The sequence below is a fragment of the Notolabrus celidotus genome, chromosome 1, assembly GCF_009762535.1.
Source record: "Notolabrus celidotus isolate fNotCel1 chromosome 1, fNotCel1.pri, whole genome shotgun sequence".
In the NCBI taxonomy this organism is placed as follows: domain Eukaryota; kingdom Metazoa; phylum Chordata; class Actinopteri; order Labriformes; family Labridae; genus Notolabrus; species Notolabrus celidotus.
The window spans coordinates 14,968,189-14,993,418 of record NC_048272.1 but is presented as its reverse complement, the minus strand read 5'-3'; the positions used below and the strand labels follow the sequence as shown (position 1 = coordinate 14,993,418).

General features: G+C 40.1%; 1 protein-coding gene across 4 annotated transcripts in view; it reads right to left on the bottom strand.

The window, feature by feature from the left end:
- Window positions 1-25,230, bottom strand: part of LOC117819899 (cadherin-22-like) — a 357,260-nt gene that overhangs the window by 87,035 nt on the left and 244,995 nt on the right. For all 4 annotated transcript variants that reach the window (XM_034693427.1, XM_034693417.1, XM_034693444.1 and 1 more), the window contains 2 exons: window positions 22,751-23,829; window positions 6,879-7,173 (listed from right to left, as the gene is read on the bottom strand). In XM_034693427.1, the coding sequence (XP_034549318.1) occupies window positions 6,879-7,173; window positions 22,751-22,981 (526 nt within the window). In that variant the 5' untranslated portion in view covers window positions 22,982-23,829. The remainder of the gene's footprint in view (window positions 1-6,878; window positions 7,174-22,750; window positions 23,830-25,230) is intronic.

Sequence of the window (25,230 nt, the reverse complement as noted above, 5' to 3'; positions counted from 1 at the left end):
GCAACATTAGCTTTTAACATAGCAGGTGATTTACATTAATTATAGGTCCGTTTCTTTTATCCAGGAAATACTTGGGATGATGAGCCATGAAGAGAAAGATGACCTGTTGGATCGGAGGTGAGCATCCATTAGTCACAAAGGGGGTTTTAAAAAAGTTTTGATTAAAAAAATACACCTGTTTCTCTTTTTGTCCTAAAATATTCAGATAAATGAAACTTTTTAAATGAGGAAACCGAAAGAGCATTATTCTCTTTATTACATAAGACAAACACGTCTATCCATACCTTATCATTCATTATCTTTGAGCCTTTTCAGGAACTCTCACCTGTTGAGTTTAATAACATAATTACATGTTTAAATCTGGTCTTCACTTTCTTTATCAGTGAGGACTCTTCCATCACCAGAGACTGTTCATCATTCTTTCATAATACCTATCCAGATGTGCTAAAAACATTCTATTTTAACACCCTGCACTCCAGTCAAAGGCTAATTGAGGTGCAGGATTACTGTTATTTGACTTCAGTTTAAAAAGATGTTTGTTAAAGACTACTAATCGCTTTTCATTCGTCATACACAGATGTAGAAGGAAAAAAGAAAAAGGATCAATGAGGAATCAGCAGTAAAGGCAGGGTGTAAATAAAAAGGCAGATGGAGAATTCAAGAGCAGAAAAACACCACTATATCAGCAGATTGTATCTTTCTTCTCACACAGATATGTCTGTGTCTTTGACCAGACATCAGCAGTTTCCATTCATTTCCTCAAATTGCAGAATACACAGAGACTTGCATTGAGACAGGGAAACAGGTGGCTTCTTATTTACAGAGAGGCTAAGGGGAGACTTTGCAAACTTTTACTAAAATAGCCAGTTTTTCTTGCTTAAATTTGGAACAAGAATGTTATTTCTGCCATGCTGGGATGTTGTTCTGCCTGTCAGTACTTCTCTATCATTGTACCCATTGTGTGTCAAAACCCTTCTTGTCAAAAATACCATCAGGGAGAAGACTAATCATTCCCAGATAGTTATTTTTAATGTCTGAAACTGCTGCAAGGGGTAGCTGTTGGAAGAGGTCACTATCAGAACTCTGACAAAACAGCCTTTGTTTTAGCAAATATTCCTTTTTTTAAAAAAAGATATATTTTTGGGCATTTTCACCATTAATGGACTAAACAGCTGAAGAGAGAAAGGAAATGTAGGGAGCAGAGAGTGGGGGAAGACATGCAACAAATGGCCAAGGATGCTTGTCGGGCCTGCGACTGCTGCAACGAGGACTATATCATTTGTGTATGGATGCTTAGACCGCTGCCAACGGTGCCCCAATAGCAAAGAATCTTGATGGGTGATAAACTTTACTGTTAAAAGACAGCAGGATGAGCTTTTTGTCAATAAAAATCACTACTTATACATGTACAGGACAAGATCAACAAAGACTCTTTTGTCCACAGGTGGCGCCAAATGAAAAAAAAACAAAAGTTCTTCACAGGAGCTTTGAATTGTGACGTGACGTGACGTGACATGACGTGACGTGACGTGACATTTTCGTGGATATTGATCAAAATGGCAAATGGAATACAATAACACTTGATCAGAACAACATTTTTTTCAGAATGGGTCACTTTGATTTTAAATTGCACTATAGCAAAGTTTTGCACTGTTTTAAACTGTATTTTATTATCTTTATTAGCTTACTTCTTATCTTTTTCTCGCTTTCCTATGTTTATCTGTTGTTGTCGTTGCTGGAGTCTGAGAGAGAAACGTAATATTGAATCCTCAGTATGACTAGTGCATACTGCAGTTTATTTGACAATAAAGAAGACTTTGATTTTTTGAACTTCGAACTTCAGATCAAGATGTTTATATGAAGCATTTTTTTATGATCAGGCTGTTCTTACAAATATTTGTGGTTCACGTGTAGCTAGTAAAGCTCTTCACCTGTAGCTGACATTGCTGTTTCAATTTGCTCCAACTTTACATTCACAGATTTTGAATCTGTATTAACTAGAAAATAAAGTAACTTAGTCATACTGCATTAGCCAATCACTCGGCCAAATCTTCTCCTCCATTTCTTTTGGTTGTGTTCAGTCCATCTCGTCCTCCAGCGTAACCTCGTATCAAATCAAATCTTCACAGTCTTTATCATCAGGAGTCAGAGGACACAGCTCGCATTATACACAGTGACTCCTTCCATGTTCCCTCTTCTGTACTAACATAGAGACATGCACTTGTTTTCAAAGCAACATTCAATCACCCGTGCACTGCAAATTTGATTTAAGACTGCAATTTCATTAGCTGCACATTTTCCACAGGACAACACACAGCTTTAGACATCACACTTCATCATCACCCTTGCCACTCCCTTTATATTTGCCCTCTCTTTTCCTTTTTAAGAGTTAACCAACCCTGAAAAACAAACACGCTATGTACTCAAATAGTTTTTCTGAACAAGTATTCAGACACACAGACAGACAGAAAGCCTGGGAAAGAAAAAAAAAAGACTGGAGAGACGGGGAGGTTGTAAAGCTCTGACAAAGACGTGCACTGGGAGAAATGACAGGAGTGATAAGTAAAAATGAATATGCCTCAGGCAGCTGACTACTGATTACTTTCTTACTGTTATGGCCTCTCGTTTTCCGAAGCATTTTCCTGTGTGGCTGGCTGTTAAACATCACAGTGAGCATATCAGTGGTGTGGTTAATGCCTGCAACCTGCTTCTATCATCACATAAAATGCAACCCTGCCTCACATTATAGCAGCTGTGTGAAAGTGACATAAAAAGCAGTGGTTCTAACCAGGTTTCCAGTATATAGTGCATTCACACAGGAAATGTGATAAACCTGGTTTTAAAGTTGTCAGCATGCTTATAAAGCCGCCTTAATTTTTGTGGTGTTAATGGAGTATAATATCTGACAATGCAAAACATAAAAGAAATAAAGGAGCTAGTCAGAGCTCTAACAAATTAAAACAAATTATGGATGGTGCTGAGAAAGCTCTTAGCGTAGAGAAGTGAACAGAAAATAAAATTAAAAAAAAATCTTTGAAAAACATTTTGAAAATGAAAATGCTCTCTTCAATTCATTAATAAAAACAAATTAAAAGGCCCAAACCAATATTTGACTCTGTCTCTCACTGCTTCCTAAACTCTTTGTCTACAGCAAGCAGCCCGAAGCCTGTGAGAAATTATGCAAATGTTTTACATAGATTAAAATTAATGTTTGATCTTTTAAATATTTCTAAGCACACATGCATTTTCTCCACTCCACGCACTTTTGATTGTCTTCCAGTCAACCTCAGGGCTAACACATAAAGACAGACAACCATAAATCACCAACACACCTATGGCCACCAACACACCTATGGCCAATTTAGCGCCACCATTTTACCCCAGCACATCTTTGGAGAACCCTAGAGTAGCCAGATAAGACACATATACAGAGACAGAACTACACACAGGAAGGTCCCTGTTGGCCTGCTGAAGGTTCAGATAAACAGCCTTCTTGTTGTGAGGTGACAGCGCTAATCAGTGCATCACCATGCTTCCCAGATAGGTGAGCAGTTCCTTGAAAAGAATGAAGATTACAACTATACTCCACCAGGGTTAATGTGCATTTGTTGGGGGTTATTTTAAATCCAGGATTAGTCTGTGTTGTTGCACTCAAGTCTGGGACTTAGACTCCAATCTGATTCATGTCCTAATTTTTAGGACTGGACTTGGACTTTAACACTGGTGACTCAGACTTGGACTCGGAATAGAGCATTGGCAGCATAACGACTCTGAGGATGGAGAGAAGGACTCATACTGACTTATCGATAAAGACTGTTATGTTGTTTTTGTTCATCTTTTTGTATAAAGCTTTAATCATTTAGTAAGTTTCCAACAAAGGCCTGCACTTGTCTTTACCTGCATGCCTTTTCACATGCTGTCTTCTTCTTCAGATTTTATAGCAAATGCAAGTGAGAGCAGTGCAAAATGTGCCCATATGGAACAGAACCATGGAGGAGAAGTCAAGGACAAACTCAAACTTAAGAGATCTGTCCCAGAAAACTAAGTGAGATGATAAAGTTAGCCTACTTGGACTGTTGTTTAAGCTACAGGAAGCAGGAAAACAATGCGAGCAACTAAAGATGCTTTTCAACTACAGGAACTTTCCCCAAGAACTAGGGACCTTTTGAGGAACTCTGAATGTTTCAACAGCAGGGACCAGGATGTAAATTTACTTCTAGGGTAGTTAATCTCCCCCTAAAGAGCCCTTGCTTGGAAGGTAGTACTTTACAAAAGGTCCAGGAACTTTTGGCGCAGGGCCTGCAATTGCTGAATGTTTCTGATTGGTAGAGTAACTGAAGTGTTTTTAGTTCACTCGCAGTCCACAATAATATCAGACACAACTGTGATTCACTTGGGTTTAATAGCTGTGTAGCAGTCGTCTTCTCTGAGCATACTGCAAATGCATCACTGACAGTTTCAGGGGGGAGATTAACTACCCCAGAATTACATTTAGACATTTGTTCCTGCTGTCAAAATGCACATAGTTCCTTGGGAAAGTTTATGTGGTCAAAAATCACCTTAAAGACACTGAGATGACTGGGTCGAATATGTTTGGTGAGTTAAAATTCTGATAAACAGCAGGTAGTTTGAGTTTATTAGACACCTGTAGTGATCCCACTGTGGTGGAATCGATGTGTGAATCTCCTCATGGAGAGAGCCATGGTGCACGTTTAACACAACAAACAGCACTGTAAACTGATAGATAATTCAAATCTACACACACACCGACAGGATCAGTCAGAATTCAGTGTTAATGCTAATGTTGATAAATTAATTGTGTTTTCTACACATCTAAAAGGTCCCACACAGTCGGTCTAGGTTCATACAGTGAATAGTTAAGACTGAAACAACAGTCCTCTTTTTAAAAGATGATAATACTAATAATGAGGACATGACTCAGACTCAGGTTATGGGACATTGATTTGGACTTGATTCGTATTCCTCTTTTGGTGACTTAGACTTTAATATTGATAACTTAAGACTCAACTTGGATTCAAGGTGTGGTAACTTAACTACTCCAACACTGGGATCAATATACATTTGGCACTGTAGTGAATATGGAATTTACTCAAAATACACTACAGCACCAAATGTGTATTGAGAGCCAAAATTCATCAAAATAAGGAGCATTACGCCTATTATAGTGTGTCTGGGAGAGGATGGAGAGGAGCTGAAGCCATTGGACTTGGATTACACTGGAATTCACTTGTCCTAGGGTTGATTTTCATTGGTTAAGGATAAAATGGCCTTAGGAGCCTTATCCCTTAATAATAAAGTCAGAGCAGAAACCCATAAACTCCTGAGTGACATGTGGCTGTCTGTTCTGTCCGTCACCTTTTTTTCCCCTTCTCAATCCCTTTACTTATCGTCATTGTGTCTGTGACCTTATCTGTGACATGTCAGAAAATACTGCCGGCCTTAGCTGATGTTCAACAGGAGAACAGTGGGAAGAAAAGAAAGAGGGACAGGGGCAGGGGCGGGAGAATGCATGTGTAAGCAGTAGCTGTTACCTCATTAGGGCTGCCGCTCCACAGAGATGTTTAAAACATGAACCTGCAGACTCATTTAGTGCGTAATTTGACTGAGGTGCGACAGGGGTTGAACAAGGGGGGAGCAGCCAAAGTGGAAGGGTCATGATCATTAAGATTGCATTAACTAACATTAACAAAGTGGGCTCTCTGCGGCTCTATTTCTTTCTGGAAGAGGTAATAGCTCATCTGCCTCATAGAGTTTTACATCTTTTTATGCATCTAAATGCTGCATTCCTTTTTTCTTTACCTATCCTCAACCTTTCTGTTGCTTCCTCCACTCACTCAATTGCACACACATGCACACACACACGCACACCTTGGTTTAAGAGGGCTCTGTGGGAGGAAATGCCATGGTTTGGATCATGCTGAGAAAGCAGGATTTAATTCCAATCAGGCTTGAGCAGGGAAGAGCAATTCCATTTTGCAGCACTCCTGGTACCGCTCATACAGGAAACACCTCCACCTTCGCTGCATGCACATGAGCACAGAGCACACACATGTACATATCACTGCCACACACACAACAGCACATGTAATGTTGTGATATCGTTTGGCAGCCGAGCAGAAGTTTGTTTACGACACCTCGGCTGCTGTCTTTGACATTAATAGCGTGCTAATGAAGCCCCTGACACTCTCTCACCTGCCTTATCCATTTCACCGAGGATTTCGAGCAGCTATGTTTACGCTAATACCACTGCTCACAATGAAAACATGTTGTTCGAGATTAAAAGCATTGTGGTTGCAATGTCAAAAGCTTACGTGAAAACACTGTGTATCCTCACCATTATCCACTCCTCACAAGCACCTCTTCTCTTTCCCCTGTATTCTCCCTCTTAATCATGCAGCATAACAGTGTGTCAGAGCACAGCCACAACGCTCATCGGGGAGTGCTCTATTTTCTTTACATGCCTTTATTTCCCACCTCTTTCCTGACTTGAGGCCATAGATCTGACACAGTCCATGTGGGGATCCTTCTCAAATGTCCGAATCACTCTTACACTTTCTACCGAACTGCAAAGAATTTCCTGACTCCACATAATATTTTCACACTTCTCTGTCTGACTCTTCCAATTTCCATCTCCACAATGGGGGGCAATTTTTTAACATTTTGCTCGTCTTTGCACTTTCCAGCTTCCCATGAGCGCTGGACGAAGGATAATGTAACAGCCCCTACTTATGCATCATGATAATAGCTGTAATATAACTGCTAATTCACTGCAGTACGTGCACCTTTGGGACATCCTGAGCTTAAAGCATTAAACAGCTATCAAGGGATCATCTATATAAGTTAATATATTTCCTTACCTATGGGGGACAGCTCCGCCACACTCCCGATGTAGGGCCCCTCCAAGAACTTTGGCTCGCTGTCGTTGATGTCCTGAACTTTGATGACAAACTCTGACTCTGGCTCCAGTGGGTCGTCGGACAGCCGTTCTCTGGCCTGTGCGCGGAGTGTGTAAAAGGCCTTCTCTTCCCGGTCTAATCTCTCGGTGGCGTGGATGTCTCCTGTTAGTTCATCAATGATGAATATGGAGCCCGCACCTTCTCCAGAGATAGTGTACTTGATGGTGCCTTCCCCTTCATCAGAGTCTGTATGGATCTGTGAATAAATATCATACTATGCATGAGCTTACAAAGGAAGGAAGCCTGATAAAGGTGATTTGATTCTAATTTGTAGCACTTTGACACTACTAAATATCCTGTTTGAAGGGAACCTTGATGTTTTCTAGATAATGTTTTCAATATAATTGACGGTGAGATATCGTCTATGAATTCATTAAGTCAAAAAAAGTTGTGCTGCAGGAGAAATATTTTGGATATAACAATGGATAGTGTAAAAAGATGCAAGGAAGGAAGGAAGTAGGCGGGGCTAAAATTATCTTTGTCATCATTATTTATCATACGTTTTTTTAAATATTCTATTTTACCAGCACTTGATTAAAGCTCCTGCGAGGAACTGTCAAGTTGTGCTGATTTTCTACACCACCTAGGGATAAAAAAGCACCTTGTATCTCTTTGCTGATTTTGTCCTGCACATTAGTGTTTTTTGTTAACAAAAATTCTCATCCTACGTTCTCTTTAAAATCAATTGCATCAGTCACTATGGAAATGTAAAAAAGAAAGAAAGTAAGAAATAAATTGTTGGTCTTAATTTTAACGGTCCTTCTTGCTTTTGTAGGTCACTTGGCATGGGGATGTTCCGAAGCGACTGATTACCCAGATTATCCCTGATTATCCCATTGTTTAAACAAAAATTTTAATTCAGACTTATGGACTAGACTATCAGTAAGAGAACAACTCTGAAAACAAACCACACTGACCATAATGTACTTACTTTACTTTTATCGTCAAACACATCACAGAGTCTGGCTAAATTATGTCAAATTGGTTTGCAAGGTGTGGCTAACACTAGCAGAGCTAGCACCACCAGATTTCAGTTTTCCCTGCAGGCTAATAACCACATGCCTGTTCTGGTTAGCATCCCTCTGGTCAAGTGGTAATATGCCAGGCTAGTGTTGGTTGGCTGTACTACAGCTTAGACACAACATATGACTGACATTTATGGCCGTAAAATAATTCCAAATATCAATATCCAATTTAACCAACTAGTAATTATGTGGACCACTCGCAAGGGTGACAACGTTTAACCACTTTGTCATTTAAATGCTTGCATCCCTCGGGTCATCAGTATTATTTTCAGTCCATTTCAAAACCAGATAAAAACTACTCACAGAAGCTTTAAAGTCCAAGAAAGTTCCTCCTTTAGTTAGTTCACTACATACGAATAACTATATACAAATTTAATATTTATCTATTGTTTATCTAAATGCCTGTGACCCCGCCATGGGGTAGATGTCAGATGAAGAGATTAATGAGGTGCTGCCAAAATAGTCTCTTTAAAATGTTTCCCTGCCAAAGATTCAATGTGAATTGCAAGATATTAAAACAAAGAATGATTTGATTTTTCCCCCAGACAACACAAATTATGTTCATACAGGACAAGATCAGCAAAGAGATAAGGGGTTGCCACAATCTAAATGTTCCTTACTGCAGCTTTAACTGAGTGTGCTTCATGGCAAAAATCATTCATAATATGCTTCACAAGTGTTTCAGTATAGCTCCTACACACTTGAACTCACAGACTGAAGGTAGTGCACTTGAAGGTAAAAAAAAGTAGAGATCAAAAGATAAACAGACGAGACGAGCTGTCTGAACTGCAGATCAGGACTTCAGAACATGTGAAAACACCTGAGCCGGCATCAGTCACTGAGGGAGACTGGTGAAGCAGCGGAAAGTTCAGAAAGCCTAAAATGTACAGTGAGCATTTTGAATTGAGAATCTTCACTTATTTTGTCTGAAATTTTCTATTACGTGTGAATACTGATGGTTGGTGTAATTGATAGTTGTCAGAAAATGACACTTGGTCATCAACCGTGACCAAAAGAAATTAGAGCATTTCTTCCACACATTCCCTTATCTTACTCCCCGGCAGCAATGACAGCTTAAGGCCTTCTCTGAGCTCCCTACAGACCAGCCATCAACATTGACGGGGAAAAAAAAGACACCTCAGCTTCAGTGATGATTTACACCTTTTCTGCACGTTGTGCCCTTCACAGGGCGTAACGCCCAAACTAGGAGATCAAAGTCGTTTCAAAGATTGTTAGAGGTAGAAACATAGAAGTAGTGGGGCTGAAAAAGAGAACTTAAAAGAGCCCTTATAAATCAGAGCTATAGTTCCCCCCTAATGTGATTAGAAGACATTCCAGAGGCAGCAGTAGGAGCAGCATTGGTCCCCCATCTCAACCTCCCCTTTGGCTCTTTAGCGAGCACTAAACCTGCTCTCTCTCTCTCACTTTCTCTCACTCACCTACTATCTGAAATTATAATTCAGTGCCGTCTATGCAGTAGTGTAACTGTGGTTCAATCTACTGAGCAGACCGGGGGAGAGGGGAAATCGCCCAGGCCTCCCTGGTTAATATTTTATAAAGGCTTAATTAAATACAGGCTTCTATCACCCTCGCGGGGGTTTTCATTAAGTATTTGTCGTAAAACTGTGGAATAATGCAAGCCTGCGCTTCATATTGCTTCACTCATCCCTTTTCCCCTCCCATTTCTATCTACCTGCTTTCGCCTTTCCCCACCGTCCTATATCATCCCGAAGACAAATACATGAAGAGCCAGGAAAATATAGTGCTGGATTCTTTCGCAATATCAATATTTCAGTTATAATAAAAGAAGTTTCATTGGTCCAAAGTGGGAGAGTTATCCAATAAAAAATGTGCATAGTCATGCATCACTGGTTATGTTTCCCCCAGACAATCTCTCTCTGCATTTCTAAATTAGGTTATGCAGACAAGAATGTGTGTGAAATGTTGTCATCATGTGTTAATTCAATTGCACAAAGGCTGGCACCATGCATGCAACTGCCTACCTACTGTACATGTGCGCACCCAGCCACACACACCTTCACACGTGCATGTTTGTATGCGTGCACACACAAGTACACACACACATACACATACAAAGTGGATTCATCATTCTGCTGCAATGATGCGATTTCTCCCCCCTCAGGCTGGATATACCCATCCGTCTGTCAGTCTATCCTCACTGGAGTGATTCAAGTTGGCAGCTTGGAAAACACACACACTACGATCAGCTAAGTTGTTCTCTGCAAACTAAAGGTCAGAGCGAGGACGTCACTCGCTTAGCAAAAAAAATAACCAGGAGTGGCAAACGTGCCCTTAACGAATTTAACATGAGAGGAGAACTCTTTGCAACTGTTGAGAAAGAATTATCAAAGCTCCACTGGTTTGAACTCTGCTGATTTTTTTCAGCTTTTTGTTTTTGATTATAGAGCTGTTTTATCAGCTGAATACAGCAACCAGTCCCTCCAGGATTCTGACAGACTTTTATGTGATTGTCGTGACCTCAAATGCATGATTTTGTGTCAGCTTTTTATGTTAAAGTTGGATGCAAATTGCTTCTTTTTTTCCCTACATAACACAGACATACAGTGTATTGTGAGCAAATGGAACAAATGCTGCGAAAAAACCTTCCACTGGATAGACAACCTGCTATGTTGACTTCTGAGTCAAGAAACAAAATGTTTACAAATAGAATAAAACTCAAGTAAAACATTAGGGAGGCAGTAATAAAAAGTTGGTGGTTTCATCCTTAAAAGAGAACAGCAGCTTCAGTCAGCTTGAGTTCAGCCCCTAACAACAGATTCCAGAAGTGATTTGATTATGGTACTTTTTTCCCCATGGTGAAAATAGGCCACAATTTGAGTCCATTGTTGCAAGAAATCGGACTGACTGTTCCTGCTTAACACACTGCAGGAAGGGAGCTTAGACTCTGAACAAGCTGTTTTGGGGGAGCATTGCTATTCCTTACATGCAGGTGAAAAAGTATACATGTAAAGGCATCAGCATGCATTTTCTTATGAAAACCTGAGGAGTATGCTTCCAGAAAGGGTCTTGAGAGTTTGATTTTGTTGTTGAGGTATGTGGAAAATAAGAAAGGGTGGCATAGTTAGAGAGAAGTGAGGAAAAGATACAGCAAGATACAGTAAGATGAACTGCTAATTGCCAGTGTTTTCAAAGTAAGGGGAAGTTATTCATTGTTGTTTGACTTATTGATAAGACAAAGTGATCAATACAGCAGCACAGCATTAGACACAGCTCATTAAAATTATTAAGATAATCCTTAATAGGGATGTTCCCAAGTGGCTAGTTTCCTAATCAAAATAAAATATAAATTCTAACTAACAAACTAGTCTAAAGTTTAAAAAAACGTTGAATGGAACATGATTATTTTAACCTGGCTAATCACAGGAGCAGAGTCTGCACGTAAATGATGTCAAAGGGTTTGCCGATTGTGGCTAATAATAGCAGAGCTAGCACCACATTTTGTTGGTCCATGCAGGGTACATGCCTGCGCTTGTTAGCATTACTCTTGTCATGAAGTAATATGCCGGTTAAACTGTCACAGCATACACGCAACCTCATCCCAATTTCTAGACCAAACTACTCCTAAAACTACTCGCAAAATAAGGCGCAATCTTTCATCTGCATTTGTTTACATCCGAGTAGAGCATTGTAACATGATGGCAGTAGCTCTGGCTGTGCTACGTCTTAGACATAACATATGGCCGATTTTATGACATGACATATTTTAGGCCTACAGTACTAAAGATATCAATTATTTGTTTAAATAATTAGTTATTCTGGTGTCTAGTAGTGAGGGTGACAACATTGAATTGTTTAGCCTATGAAACGCACACATCCTCTGTCACAATTTGCTTAAAATTTAATTCTCGCCAGAGTCATTTGCATCAAATGCAAATACAAATGTTTTTACACAAAAGGACATGGCAACTGCTAACAGCTAATTTGACAAACCTTTAATGGGCCAATTAGACCAATGTGGAGAAATACTTACTCCTGTGAACAGGCCCCAAGCATAATTGTCTGTTAAATCTACCAAAGCATTATGGGAACAGTAGACATATTACATAAAGCATAAATGTTTACTAGATAAAGGTATAACAGAAAATAATAATAGGAGAAAAAAATCATTAAAACCATTTTTATGCCATGTTGCACTTTGTATCTGTTTATTCATTTGTTAAATGAGAAATAACACAAATCACAAAAAAATCCTGCATGTATGAATGTTACTCACTGTAAGTCTTTGGAAAATGTATAGAATGGCCTTTATTATTTGCCTCACAGCTAGAAGACTCCTGGTTTGAATCCCCGGCCGGGCAGGTGCCTTTCTGTGTGGAGTTCTCTCCATGCATGTGTGGGTTCTCTCCGAGTACTCAGGCTTCCTCTCAAAGTCCGAAAACATGCTTACCAGGTTGATTGATCACTCTAAATTGCCTGTAGGTGTGAGTGTGAGTGTGAATGGTTGTCTGTCTCTCTGTGTTGGCCCTGTGATATAGGTTGGCAACCTGTACCCTGCCTTCCGCCCAAAGCCAGCTGGGATAGGCTCCAGCCCTCTGTGACCCTTAACGGGATAAGCGGTCAAGATAATGGATGTATGGATGTATTTATTTATGTTTTTATTCATGTATTTCTTCATGTATTTGTGTATGTATGTATGTATGTATGTATGTATGTATGTATGTATGTATGTATGCATGTATGTATTTATTTATTTATTTATTTATTTACGTATTTATTTATTTTTTAGTTCGATTTTTTGGGTAATTTTCACCTTCATTTTATTGATAGGACAGCTGAAGCGAGACATGAAATGTGGAGAGCAGAGATTGGGGGAATACATGAAGCAAATGGTCTAGGCTGGGACTCAAACCAGCGACCTCTGCGAGGACTAAAGCCTCTGTATATGGGGCACGTTTAGACCACTAGGCCACCGGAGCCCAATAAAAATGGCCCTCAAGTCCATTTCAATACATTAATATGAGGAGCACAATAATTCATTTATTATACAAATAAAGCAAAAGATGTTGTATTCACATTTTTTGCATAGCCATTCAAAACAGGTGGACAAAAACTGCATTTGTATCTATGAATAACATTTACAGCCTAGTACAATTTTCTCAAGCTAGTGTACAAATTAGTTCAGTCTAAGGCTAAAAAAATTTTTATTCTTTTTTTTTTTACAATAAATAATTAAAAAACACACATTTGTCCAAGAGTACATTAAACAAGTTATGATTCTCTCTTATCATTTCAGCTTAACTTCACTGCTGAAGCATCTGAGAAGCTTCATGGGAGAATATGTATTTCTACTGCTGAGATATGACTTCAAGGCTAGTATGGAGAGCATGATTACAGTGGATAATAACTCTTTCAGTTTGCATTGCAGCCATGAAATAAAGGATGACATACAGTAGATAAAAAAATGCTATCCTTCAAACTCATGAAAAAGTGCATTTATCCACCATGGAATTGAAGTTATTATGATTCATTGTCTGACTTTTAGTCAAACTTTATGCAAGCAGTAGTTAGCAATCTCTGACGCTTTACAGTGGAGGGCTGAGGGGTGACTCAGGGGACGGTGAGGTTGTTGATGCCCTGTCAGGTTCACCTTTAGGTCATAGCAAAGTGTCAAGCTGTCACTGTTAGCTAACCTGCTGAAGGGGATGACATATGACTCACATACTGGGATGGAAAGTTTCCTTCTTATTATAATGTAGTCAGCTCTTTTGTACATGTCAGTATGAACAAACTTAATAAACACACTTCAGAGTGATTACTGATCATTAATGCTGGGGGAAAAAAGCAACATTTGCAAATGGAAACATCTAGAGGATAAGTAAACAGACGCAGCCTCACATGAAAGAAGAAAGACTAAAAGTTAAAGAGTAGAGAGACAGTTAGGGAGCAAGATTTTACACTTCCAGTGAAGATATCAGAACGTGGGCTGCAGTGAATCCTCGGTTTATTGAAGGTTTCAAAGTGGGAGCAAATTGGCTGTCTTATATTTAAGTCTGTGTAATCAGGAGTAGGCCCTGCCACATTTCACTGCAGCTTGTCAAGCTCTCTGATCTTAACAGCTTCAAAGTGTTAACAAGGTGACAGTATCAGAGGCAGCCTAGGTGGAGACAGCTGTAGGGGAAGGAAGGGTACAGGCCATGGGTGTGAACGAATAAGAGAAGAGAAGGTAGGGTAAGTGGTGGTAGAGCGGAGGGTGAGAGAAAGGGAAGAAAGTGAGAGAGGGAATAGAAGGGAATTTAAAATGAGGGGGGATGATGCTTTGAGACTTTGACACAAGACAGAGGAGGGAGATACAGAGACGAAGGAGGAAACTGGAATGACACATGACATTATTAAAAACAGAGCTAAAGATCACTTCAAAAGATGACAAATCATAGTAAATAAAGCTTTCTCATTCTCTAAAATAGGAAAAGTGGCTCCCTTAAATACCATGCCCTGTTTCCCTGTCTCTCCATTCCTCTAACCTTAATCTATGCCGTTCCCCTTTGATGACAGCCGAGTGATGTGGTTCCAGTTGGACCTAGATTTGACTAATTATAGCTTGGATCACTAAGACGAGGAGAATTGTTTTCACAGGCGTAGTACGAGTGTTTTTCTGTTGTCTGATTGACTATGTCCAAGGGCCAAGGGCTTTTTGTTCTCTCATTCATAAACTCACACAAATAAAATGATGGCAGAGAGGAGAAGTCACCCGGGTTCACAAAAGGAAAAGTGAACTGAATTAGACAAATGTAAAAAAAAAAAAAAAAGGTAAACATGTAAGTATATCCTGACACCCCTGACAGACTGTGTTACATATCCCTGGCATGATATATATTTTACATCTATCTGGGCTGCACTCCATAAACATTGTTTGGAAAGGACAGGACCTTTCATGAAAAATTTGGAGTGTGATCGAATGAACGTTCTGTCTGACGCATTCATTACCGGCCAATTAGAGCAACAAAAATATGAAGTAGTAGGCTTACACCGCCACTGTGGAATATACTACATAATGCAAGCTTGACAAGCAACTGCTGTCACTACACTACCTGCATTTTATGTATCTATTTATTTATTTACCTATTTATTTATTCTTAAGTTCGATTTTTTGGGTAATTTTCACCTTAATTGTATTGATAGGACAGCTGAAGCAAGATATAAAATGTGGGGAGCAGAGAGTGGGGGAATACATGAAGCAAATGGTCTTTGAAAATGGGTGTCAAACCAGTGATCTCTGCGAGGACTAAAGCCTCTGTAAATAGGGCACATTTAGACCACTAGACCACCGGAGTCCAATAAAAATGGCCTTTAAGTCCATTTCAATACATTAATATGATATACAAATATAGCAAAAGATGTTGTATCCACCTTTTTGCACTCCATGAAAACAGGTGCCGTTTTTTCTAAATGCCTTTGCTCTTCTGATGCTATAGCTGCATCTACACTTATCTCTTCCCAGCCCACTTTTGTGTACAGGTCTGCAGTGGTTGATACAAAAGGTTGTATCCACCTTTTTGCACTCCATGAAAACAGGTGCCGTTTTTTCTAAATGCCTTTGCTCTTCTGATGCTATAGCTGCATCTACACTTATCTCTTCCCAGCCCACTTTTGTGTACAGGTCTGCAGTCGCTCCTGTCTTACTACTAATTTGCTCCTGTAGCTACTGCCTCTATCTCCTAGATCAGGGGTGTCAAACTCATTTCAGTTCAGGGGCCACATACAGCCCGAGTTGATCTGAAGTGGGCCGGACGAGTAAAATCATAACATAATAACCCTAGAAATAACAACAACTCCAAATTTTTCCCTTTGTTTTAGTGCAAAAAAAGTACAAGTACATTCTAAAAATGTTCACATTACCTGAACTATCTTTTTAAATAAACAGCTGTTGTTTTTTGCCACCATGATGAGTCTCATAGTGGCTGTGAACACACCGAGCACACAGGTTTCTCAGTCACCTGACACAGTAGTGCTAGTATTAGTAGTGAAGGAGCGCACCTATGACGCACCCACATGTATGGTAAGCACATGCATGATATGAGGCTCCTTCTGAAAATAGTGGATCCACCGCTTCTACATATACGTAAACTTTAGTGTTGATTGGATCTTGAAGTGCTCTAAAAAGTCTATAAAATACAACCAGATTATGCAAACTGCAAATATTCTTTTTCCTCCTTATAGAAAAAAAGTCCTGGAGCATCGTTCAGGTGCACTCATTGTATGCGCCCCCTAGACGACAAATTTGAAATAGCAGTTAAAAATTTTTCACTTTGCGAAATCATCCCGCGGGCCGGATTGGAACCTCTGGCGGGCCGGTTTTGGCCCGCGGGCCGTATGTTTGACCCCCCTGTCCTAGATGGATGCTAATGGGTCATAATGGGTCTGGGAATAAACTCGTAGCATTGATAGATGGATTTGCCTGATGGCAGACATTCACGGTCAGGTCAGGGTCAAACATTAGCTTGCTTATTTGTCATTATTCACATCAAACTGTATGTTCCCACTGATGTTAGACAAGATGAGCAAGACTTCTTAATACATTTTCATGTTGACATTTCTGTCCTCATTCAGCTTTTCTTCTTGGAGCTTTGCATTTAACATGCTTTTAAAAATAAACAAGGCAAAAGTCACGACTTATCACTACCGTTTAGCCTACCAATTAAGCACGCTAACAGAAACTAACATTGTCTCCTCAGTGACGACAAACAGGAGGAAAATGTGCCACAACTCATTTCCGTGGATTGATCTGATATGACGTGTGTGATCTGGTTGTCTCTGGTGTTTCTCTTGTCAGTTAGAGTTAATAACCGTTGTTAAGGGAATTTGACCAATCACAACGAAGTATTCAACACAGCCAGGTAATTAGTAAGAAAGCTGGGCAATATATGGATGTAATTATATTCCTGTTTGTCATTTTTTGCTTTGGTAGACCATACAGAGGCATCAGTATTCATTTCAGCTTGTTCCATAAGCAGATAAAAACTCCTCACAGGTGCTTTGAGTCTGCTAACCACCTGTTTTCCCAGTTAAAGAAACTCAACTGCAAACAGAAAATTAAGTCCAGTATGCTTATTTTGCTTGATTTTACCAGAGAATATGCAACTTCATAAATCAAAGTGATAGTCCTCGTAAGGATGTGGACGCTTTGGTGGACAAAACTGATGACACCATCTGTTTCATTTGGCTTCAAGTTAAATGTGGAGACTTAAAAAAAGGGACCAAAAAGAACACTGGACATAGGCTGTATAAGCATTTTTCCAACTATTCATTGAAGCAGAATACATTAATCCAAGCCAGATACAGCCACTAAGATCAAAGCTTTTGGGGGATACATTAAAGTCTTTGAAAGTGTACACAAAACCCTTGAACCACACTTTGTGCTGCAGGAATATAAAAGCATGTGCACTGTATTCATAGAGTCCAAGTATCTCCCTCCCTCTTACATTCACCATGGATTTATTTCTGACAGCTTTTGATAGAAAAGAAAGACTGATACAAGACCAAGGACAGGAAGACTGTGTCATTTTTGCCTCTTTTACCTTTTTTACCATCAGCCGTTCAGGATTATCTGGGCTGTGAAGCAACTCCATGTCCTACTAAAGTACACTTAGAGTATGTTTCCTACTTCTTTTTATGACAGCACATTTCTGCAAGCAGCTGCCAAGAAAAAGTAGAGCTGTATCATTTGAGTCCACAAGGGTTTATAATCTAAATGTACCGACCAGAGCTGCCACTTAAATGTCACGTGAAGGAGTGCTTTATGGGTGAATCTGATTTCATTAGCAGAGTAGCGGCAGTGACAGTGTGAGACGGAGCAAGCTTGGCAAGTTTGCTGAGTTAGGGGAAAGTAATATGATGAAAAAAAAAAAGCTTGTTGTAATTATCCAGTACAGAGGCACACACTGCTCGGCTCTAATCCTCTGCTGCTTAAATTAAAGTGTTGATACCAAAATTCCAGCAGAGTCCATCTGTGTGTGTGAGAGAGTTACGCATGGAAAAATTACATCCACACTCTAACACACACACACACACACACACACACACACACACACACACACACACACACACACACACACACACACACACACACACACACACACACACACACACACACACACACACACACACACACACACACACACACACACACACCATCCAAAGCACTGATAGAGTTGGCCAGTGCCCTAGTCACATGAAGTCCAATAACTTTAGATAATTTTATTAATAAAATCATCCCTCCTCGCCTCCTGCTGTGCCGCTCCCTCACTCCCTTCAGCCCTTTTATATCAGTCCACTGCCTTCCCTGGCACCCCCGTCCTGTAATGAATCAAAAGCCACTGTATGAAGTCGCTCCTCTCCCCGTCTCCCTTTGCAGCCCTCCCTCTTCCTTCATTCCTTTTTTCATGTATCACTCATTTTCTCTTCATCTCTGCGTCCCCCAGCAGACAGACATTACTGCCCGTTGGTCCTGTTGTTAGTCTTGCCAGTGGGGATGCAGCAAAATCACAATGGCAGACAAATTATAGCCAAAGGATAATTATTCCCTAACACCCCGGGCCCTGCTACTGAGTACATCTTCATTCATTTGTATGAACAGATTGATCAATACATGCAGATGCGATATAAGCTGGTCAATTTCCATGTCCTAATGATTAGAAACAAGGGGGATCTCATGATTGATGTGTGCGATTCATCGCCGGATCTCATGCTGTCTGCATTAATATTCTGTCTTTTCACATCACGTCCCATGTAAGGCAATCGAATTGTACATGCTGTCCGCTCTCATCAGCTCGCCGAGCTTCGTTTGAGAAGCGGCTGATGAATGGGATGTGAATGAAAAGAGGAGCGAAAAAAGACGAAGGCGGACATATTCCCAAATGGACTTATGGCACCAAGATGATAGAAAACAGATTTGATTTGACACATGCTTGTTAGATTAGGAAAATAACATTCAATAAGCACATCTGGGGTGTCAAGACGTTGTCCTTAACATCAAGAAAGAAGGGCATCTCGAAGGCTGTCATATCTATGAGGATGAGGATAATGAGGAACCAAATTGTGTATGATGAGGAACTGAGGGAACTAAGGAACTGAGAGAGGAACTTGATCCTGGGTATAGAGACTCCACAACATAGTTTAGAAAAATTTAATGACTTCAAAAATGTTTATAAGGCAAAGATTTAAAGGGATAGTTAGGCACAGAAGCTAGGCTATTAACCGCTTAAGAAGGGATCAACTCTTTCACATATTTAACTTTAAGAAAGTCTAAACCGATGTTTTTGTAAGTGAACACTACACATTTTTTAGCATTTTGAAAATCAGTTCATTCTGCACTATTTTAGGGCAAGTAACATGCATGGCTCCTCGCCTGCAGCACATCAACCTATACTGTCCAGGTCAGTTTAAGAGAGGCAAAAATACCACCAGACTCAAAAACAAGTGATTCTCACAGCAGTGATAGCAGACTGTTTACTACAGACACAAGAGGACACCTTTATGAGCCAGAGTACAGGGAGGAAAAACAAGACTCAATGGACTGTAGAATAGAGGGGGGGGGGGGGGTTGGGGGCACTTCAGTGCAAACAGGATAGCTGGAGAGAAAACAAGTTACCTGGTGGTTCAGATTTGTAAACTGTGAGCTAGTGCCCACAAACCGAGAGAGCTACTGCAGACGACAGACTTTTCTGAATCAGAGATTACAAGCGGCTCACATCCAAGACTACATCCCTCACCAGCTAGAGTTCCTTACTGTACTGAATACTGCTGTTCATTACCGACTTTCTTTGATTTTTACAAGTTAAATTAGAAAACCAGATAAGCTGGATTGAAGTGTATCCTCAAAGTAAGATTTTGATTCCCATTTTTTAGTTTTTTTTGCATTAGACATCCCACTGTTAGTACAATATGTTTACCTTATTAAAATACACTGTGTTAACTTTTTAAAGGGGACAACTGAGCTAAAATAATCAATTCTGCGGCTATTGTCCACTAGATAATCGGCACAGCATTTATTGCTCAGAATGATGTCTAACTGAGCTGTAAAAAGAACAAATTATCTCAGAAAGCACCTCTTTTTTATCTCAAACAATCAGATGCAATTAAATTGATTCAGAATTTTTAAGGGTAGAAAATGAATGACTACATTCATTGTTAAACAAAGAAATGATGGAGAGGTTATAGCTCATAGAAGCTCAATAACCCAGCTTGTTTATGGTTTTAAGACTAAAATTTGGGAGGCAGGCCCTCTAATAGTGTTATACCTAAGTGGGATGGTAGCAAGAAAGTCATCAATGATATGGATTAAGTTTGGCATTAAGTGTTAACCAAAGAAACTCTGATTCCATATATATATATATATATATGATACACCAGTAAAGTCAGGAATTTTAGGTGTGCATCACGTGAAAGTAAAAATTTGAAGTGCCTTAAAACGTACTGATGTAGTGTTTGACCTTGATAAAGCTTTCATTTGAAACATCAGCAGGAAGTACAAAGTTTATAAGTGCCCAATGGACTTTTACAACTTTGAAAAACTCTACAGCACACCAAAGCACAATGGATCAGAGAACAATGGCTGTTAGATAATAGCGAGAACAGGAGTACTCGCAGTCGTAGGAGTGAAACTAAGCACAAAACCCCCCAAACTCCTACATCCCATAGGCACTAGAGCTATGGCCAGCTTAAGATACAAACACTTCTATTAATGGCTGCTTCATTACAAATTTTTTAGATTGTATACCCGCTATTACTAAAGTTAAACTTGCACCATGTTGTGGGATCCACAAAAGCTCTGTCAAAATTTCTGCATTTAAAATTAAACCATGTTCAATGATGTTGGACACCAACACTGAGGATTGTATTAGTAAAACTTTGTCCCAGTCTGACCGCATATCAGTGAATCATTCAGAGCTCCATCCAATTATCTTTCACCAGAAGCGAACTTTGAGACTTTTTCCCCCTGTCAAAAATTTTTTTTTTCTTTGATGTAAACTGAATTTTTAGAGCGGTTTCTATGGTGAGCTGTCAGTTTTTGTATTCACATTTATGAAAGACTAGATCCGACAGGAACAGTGCCATTCTTATGCACCTCTTTGTACAATGAAATATGACTAGCTCAGTGTAAGTGCTTCAATCCCTCAAGTAGATGAAATTACAAGCAGGAGACAGCAATAATGGAAACTCATGTAATTGTAGTAAGGTGAACTTTACCACGCTCTGAATGGAGAGACTGTACTGCCAAATAAGGGTGCTTTCACACCTATGGTTTGTTTGCTGAGTTCTGATTCCGATGATAAAACGATCCATTGTTGCATCTTTCTCTCAGTTATTGTGAGTTCACGCTTCACATCGCAGTCTCCTTCACCCACTACAGTGAACAAATGCCATGCATACTGGTTACACTTTGCATTGTAGGAAGCTAACATTAGCCATTTAACCTACAAATAAAATGAGTCGTGAGTTGACTTGGAGCAGAAAGAAGGTCAAATACCTCATGGAGATTTTGGCTGAAGAGCATATCTGAAATGTTGGACACCACTCACAAAAATACAGAAGCTTAAAACTTGTGAGTTGGCACATGAATCAGAGGGGCTTTCCCCACTCTGCTAAGCAAAGCGTCACGCAAAGGCCAAGAAACTCCAACACCAGTATGTAAAAGTATGAGACAAGCTTGGCATCAGTGGAGCCCAAGGGATGAGAGGGACAAATTTCCCTAGTTTGATGAGACAGAGTAAATTCTCAGAACTAAACCAAATAGATGTTGTGCAGTCCTGTGATGTTACTACACTCAGCGCCAGCTTTTCTGCTGATGTTACATTGGATGGGGATGGTGAGTAGCAATAGCCTATATCGCTATTATTATGCTATGAGTTGTAAAAAAAAAACTCTCTGGCTTGCGTTGGTTAGTGTTCTGAAGCCAGTGTTATGGTGTAAATGGTGACCCAGTCAACTAGCAACTTTTAGTCTTAAGTTTTCATTACAGACACATCTGGTGAGTATATTTAGAGATAATAATAAAAAAAGATAAGCTGCATTTGCGAGGACTCTTTCTGCATTTCACTTCCGCTGTTGTAACTACGATAAGTGGCTGAAAGTCACCAGATTAAAAGGTCGTTGTTTGAATCAGAACACCAGCTTGCCACTCCATAAAGTGTGACCTGTGAGGCCTGGCATTTGTTAACCTACGCAGTGTGAAAATGAAGCTGTGGCGTAACAATCTAAGTATAGCCAAGAAATAGAGTGTGTTTTGCAATAGTGTTGTGTGAACACAAAAAAACCTAAAGAAAGAATGCAACAATTTTTCTTTTTTTATCATCTGAATCTGAACAAAGCTGACGAGCCATTGGTGAAAACAGCCACGGTTATATAAATTGTTTCTCAATTTGGGTGCAGTACATTTACATCTTTGAACTTCCAGTTCAGAGAAACCAATCTGAACTTTAAATCTGCTTAATAGAGACATGTCTGCAGCTACACTTGGCTGATGACAGGCCTCATGTATAAATACTGGGAAAAACACCAAGCAGCATCTGCATTTATTTCACTACAGGTTGAAAACTTGTCGTACCAAACTCCCTTTAATGTTGACAAGTAAAACAGTGTTAGTTTTGAGTTCATAATGACAGAATCCTAACTACCTCCCCAGGCAGTTGTGTTTCTGAAGCTTCCTCTCCACAAACACAACAGTTCAGGGTGTTCTTTTAATTTACAAAATAAAACTAGATGTCTTACCTTTCCAACGTACAGCGGCTCTGTTCCTGTGTACTCCTCCACCACAAAAAACTGGTTCCACACCCATCCTCTCTTTACTCTTTCCAGTGATGAGGGTTCTATGTCCTGTCTACTCCCTCCTGAGACCGAGCCACTAGTCCTTGAGACCTCACACCAACCAAAACTACAACAGCTAAGGAGACCCAGTGCTGCCAATAGTCTGCAAGCTCCAGCTGTCCAAAAAGGAGCCATCTTTATTTATGAAAAAAAAAAAGAATAGGAAAATAAAAGCAAACAAATCCAACCTGGGTCTACATGTAAGATAAAAGTTTCATGCAGACAGGAAGAGTTCTTCTGTTGTAGTTTTCAAACAAATAAAACTCCACCAGGGGAAACTGAAAAGGTCCTTGTGTGAGAACTTCAAAGTTAATCCATGGGTTCAGGAATAATCTGAAGTTATCTGCTGAATACAGAGCAGGTCACGGAGCATATTGGATTCCTACCACCTGTGGAGCACCTGTTGGTGTTGTAACATCGTTGGTCATGCTGATTTTTCAGAATACCTGACTCGCTTTGTAGAGTTTCTGATATTTTTCAAAGTATGACCTCAAGAAGTGAAACAAACAAAGTCAAAAATAACTTTGATATTCCAAGGCAACAAAAGAAGCAGAAGAGTTTACTCGACTGGCTCAGTGATCAACGGAGACACCAGGAGGAAAATGTAATGCATTGGCGTTGAAGAACACACCAAGTGGTGGCGATGGTTTCCATCCATTTTAACTGCGTCTGATTTCATCCAATGGTCAATGCAGATTTCTGGTGATAATTAAGTTGTCCAAAAATTATTCTGCTGGGCTCTCTCTTAAAAGAAATCTCTTTTGTAGTCCTCCTTCTTGAACATTCATGACGAGTTTTGCCTCCTGAAGCACAATCCTTGAACTGAGAAAAGGTCAACTTATTTTACTGTTGGAGCTTTCTTTGATCTTTGATGGCTTTTCTCTCAAGAACAACCCGGCAGTCCAGAAAGTTCATTCTTTCAAAGGTCCCGAGATACTTCGTGGGTCATCATGACAACACCATCAGTGACTCATCGGGCAAACCTGTGGGACAGAAAAGAATAAGATGTTACCAAGACTGCAATTAGGATACACAGATACATCGATTTTTCCACTTCTTGGTGCATAAACTATGTAGTCATTGATCGTACACAACAGATACTCTATTTCCTATCATTTCACAGTTATTCACAATAACACAAATACTACAGAACGCTGTACAATTTATGGAGAAAGAAAATCCTTTCACACCACATCTCCGTTCATCTTCCCTTTCTTTTACCTTTCTGTGTTTCAAGCCACAACATCTCTTATGTGTTGGTTTTATGAGGATTATCAGGAGCAAAGTGTTTTCCAAAAGAGATTTTTGTGTTCAGCAAGAATTCTAACAATGTGCTGTGAGAGCGAGAGCGATGGCATAGCACTAAAAAGAGGACAGCAAACCAGGTGTGTGGAAAATAGAAAGGAGAGAGGGAGAGACAGCGAGCCAGAGAGGGGAAGGAAAGCGAGAAAGAGAGGTCATTGTTCATCACACAGCAGACCCAAAGCATCTGTCTGCCTCTCGCCTGGCTGATGGAGCGGCCCTAACATCAGCCAGCTGATTAATTGCATGAGGGAGCACTAATTGGATAAAAGTATTAATCAATTAATTGTATCCAATGAGGCAACAACCCTCTAATACTTCAGACAAACATTGCAAAGCAGCAGGAGGAGGGGTGGATACGCTGCTTGGGTTGTCGTGAAACATGCACAGAGGTTAGAGAGGGAGACGGAGCTACCGGAGCAGAGACAGAAAGAAAAGTGAGAGGGAGGAGGGATGGATGAGAAAGAGCATGACAAAGAGAAAATGAAAGAAAGAAAAGCTGAAAATAAAAAAGTAAGTGGAAAGCTCAGCGAGAGAGAGAGCTGGACGAACTATGTTGTGTTATGTGTGGATGTGGGTATGATTAATGGCTTCTTTGACACATTCAGAACAAAAGCGGTCGACAAAAAAGGAGAAACAATAACATTTAGTATGTCTCTGGCACTTCAACCTTAAGAAAGGAAGATTGCAACACCAGTGGAAGAAAAGCTCCTCAGGCCTGCAGGTGGTTTAACCTATTGTATTTCTGCCGGCTGGGAGAGGACTTCTAATCTCACACTCCTCCTGCCCGGCAGCGTGCTAGGAGCTTCCGGAAATAATTCCTTCTCAGACTGTTGGTCGAGGCAATGTCCGTGGTATTGGAAACCAACTGCTCGGGGGGGGGTGTCCAATCTCCAGAGAGAAGCAGTTCAAGAGCAACCTGAACGGCTTAGACCTCCTCGTCCACTTGGTACAGTTGGTGTTGTTAATGGTGAAACTATTTGAGATGTGACCATGTAATATTTGGTGATGCCAGGTGTTCAGTCGTGTGAGCATATAGCATATAGCATATAGCAGGGCATGACTTTTATGAGTCCCTACAC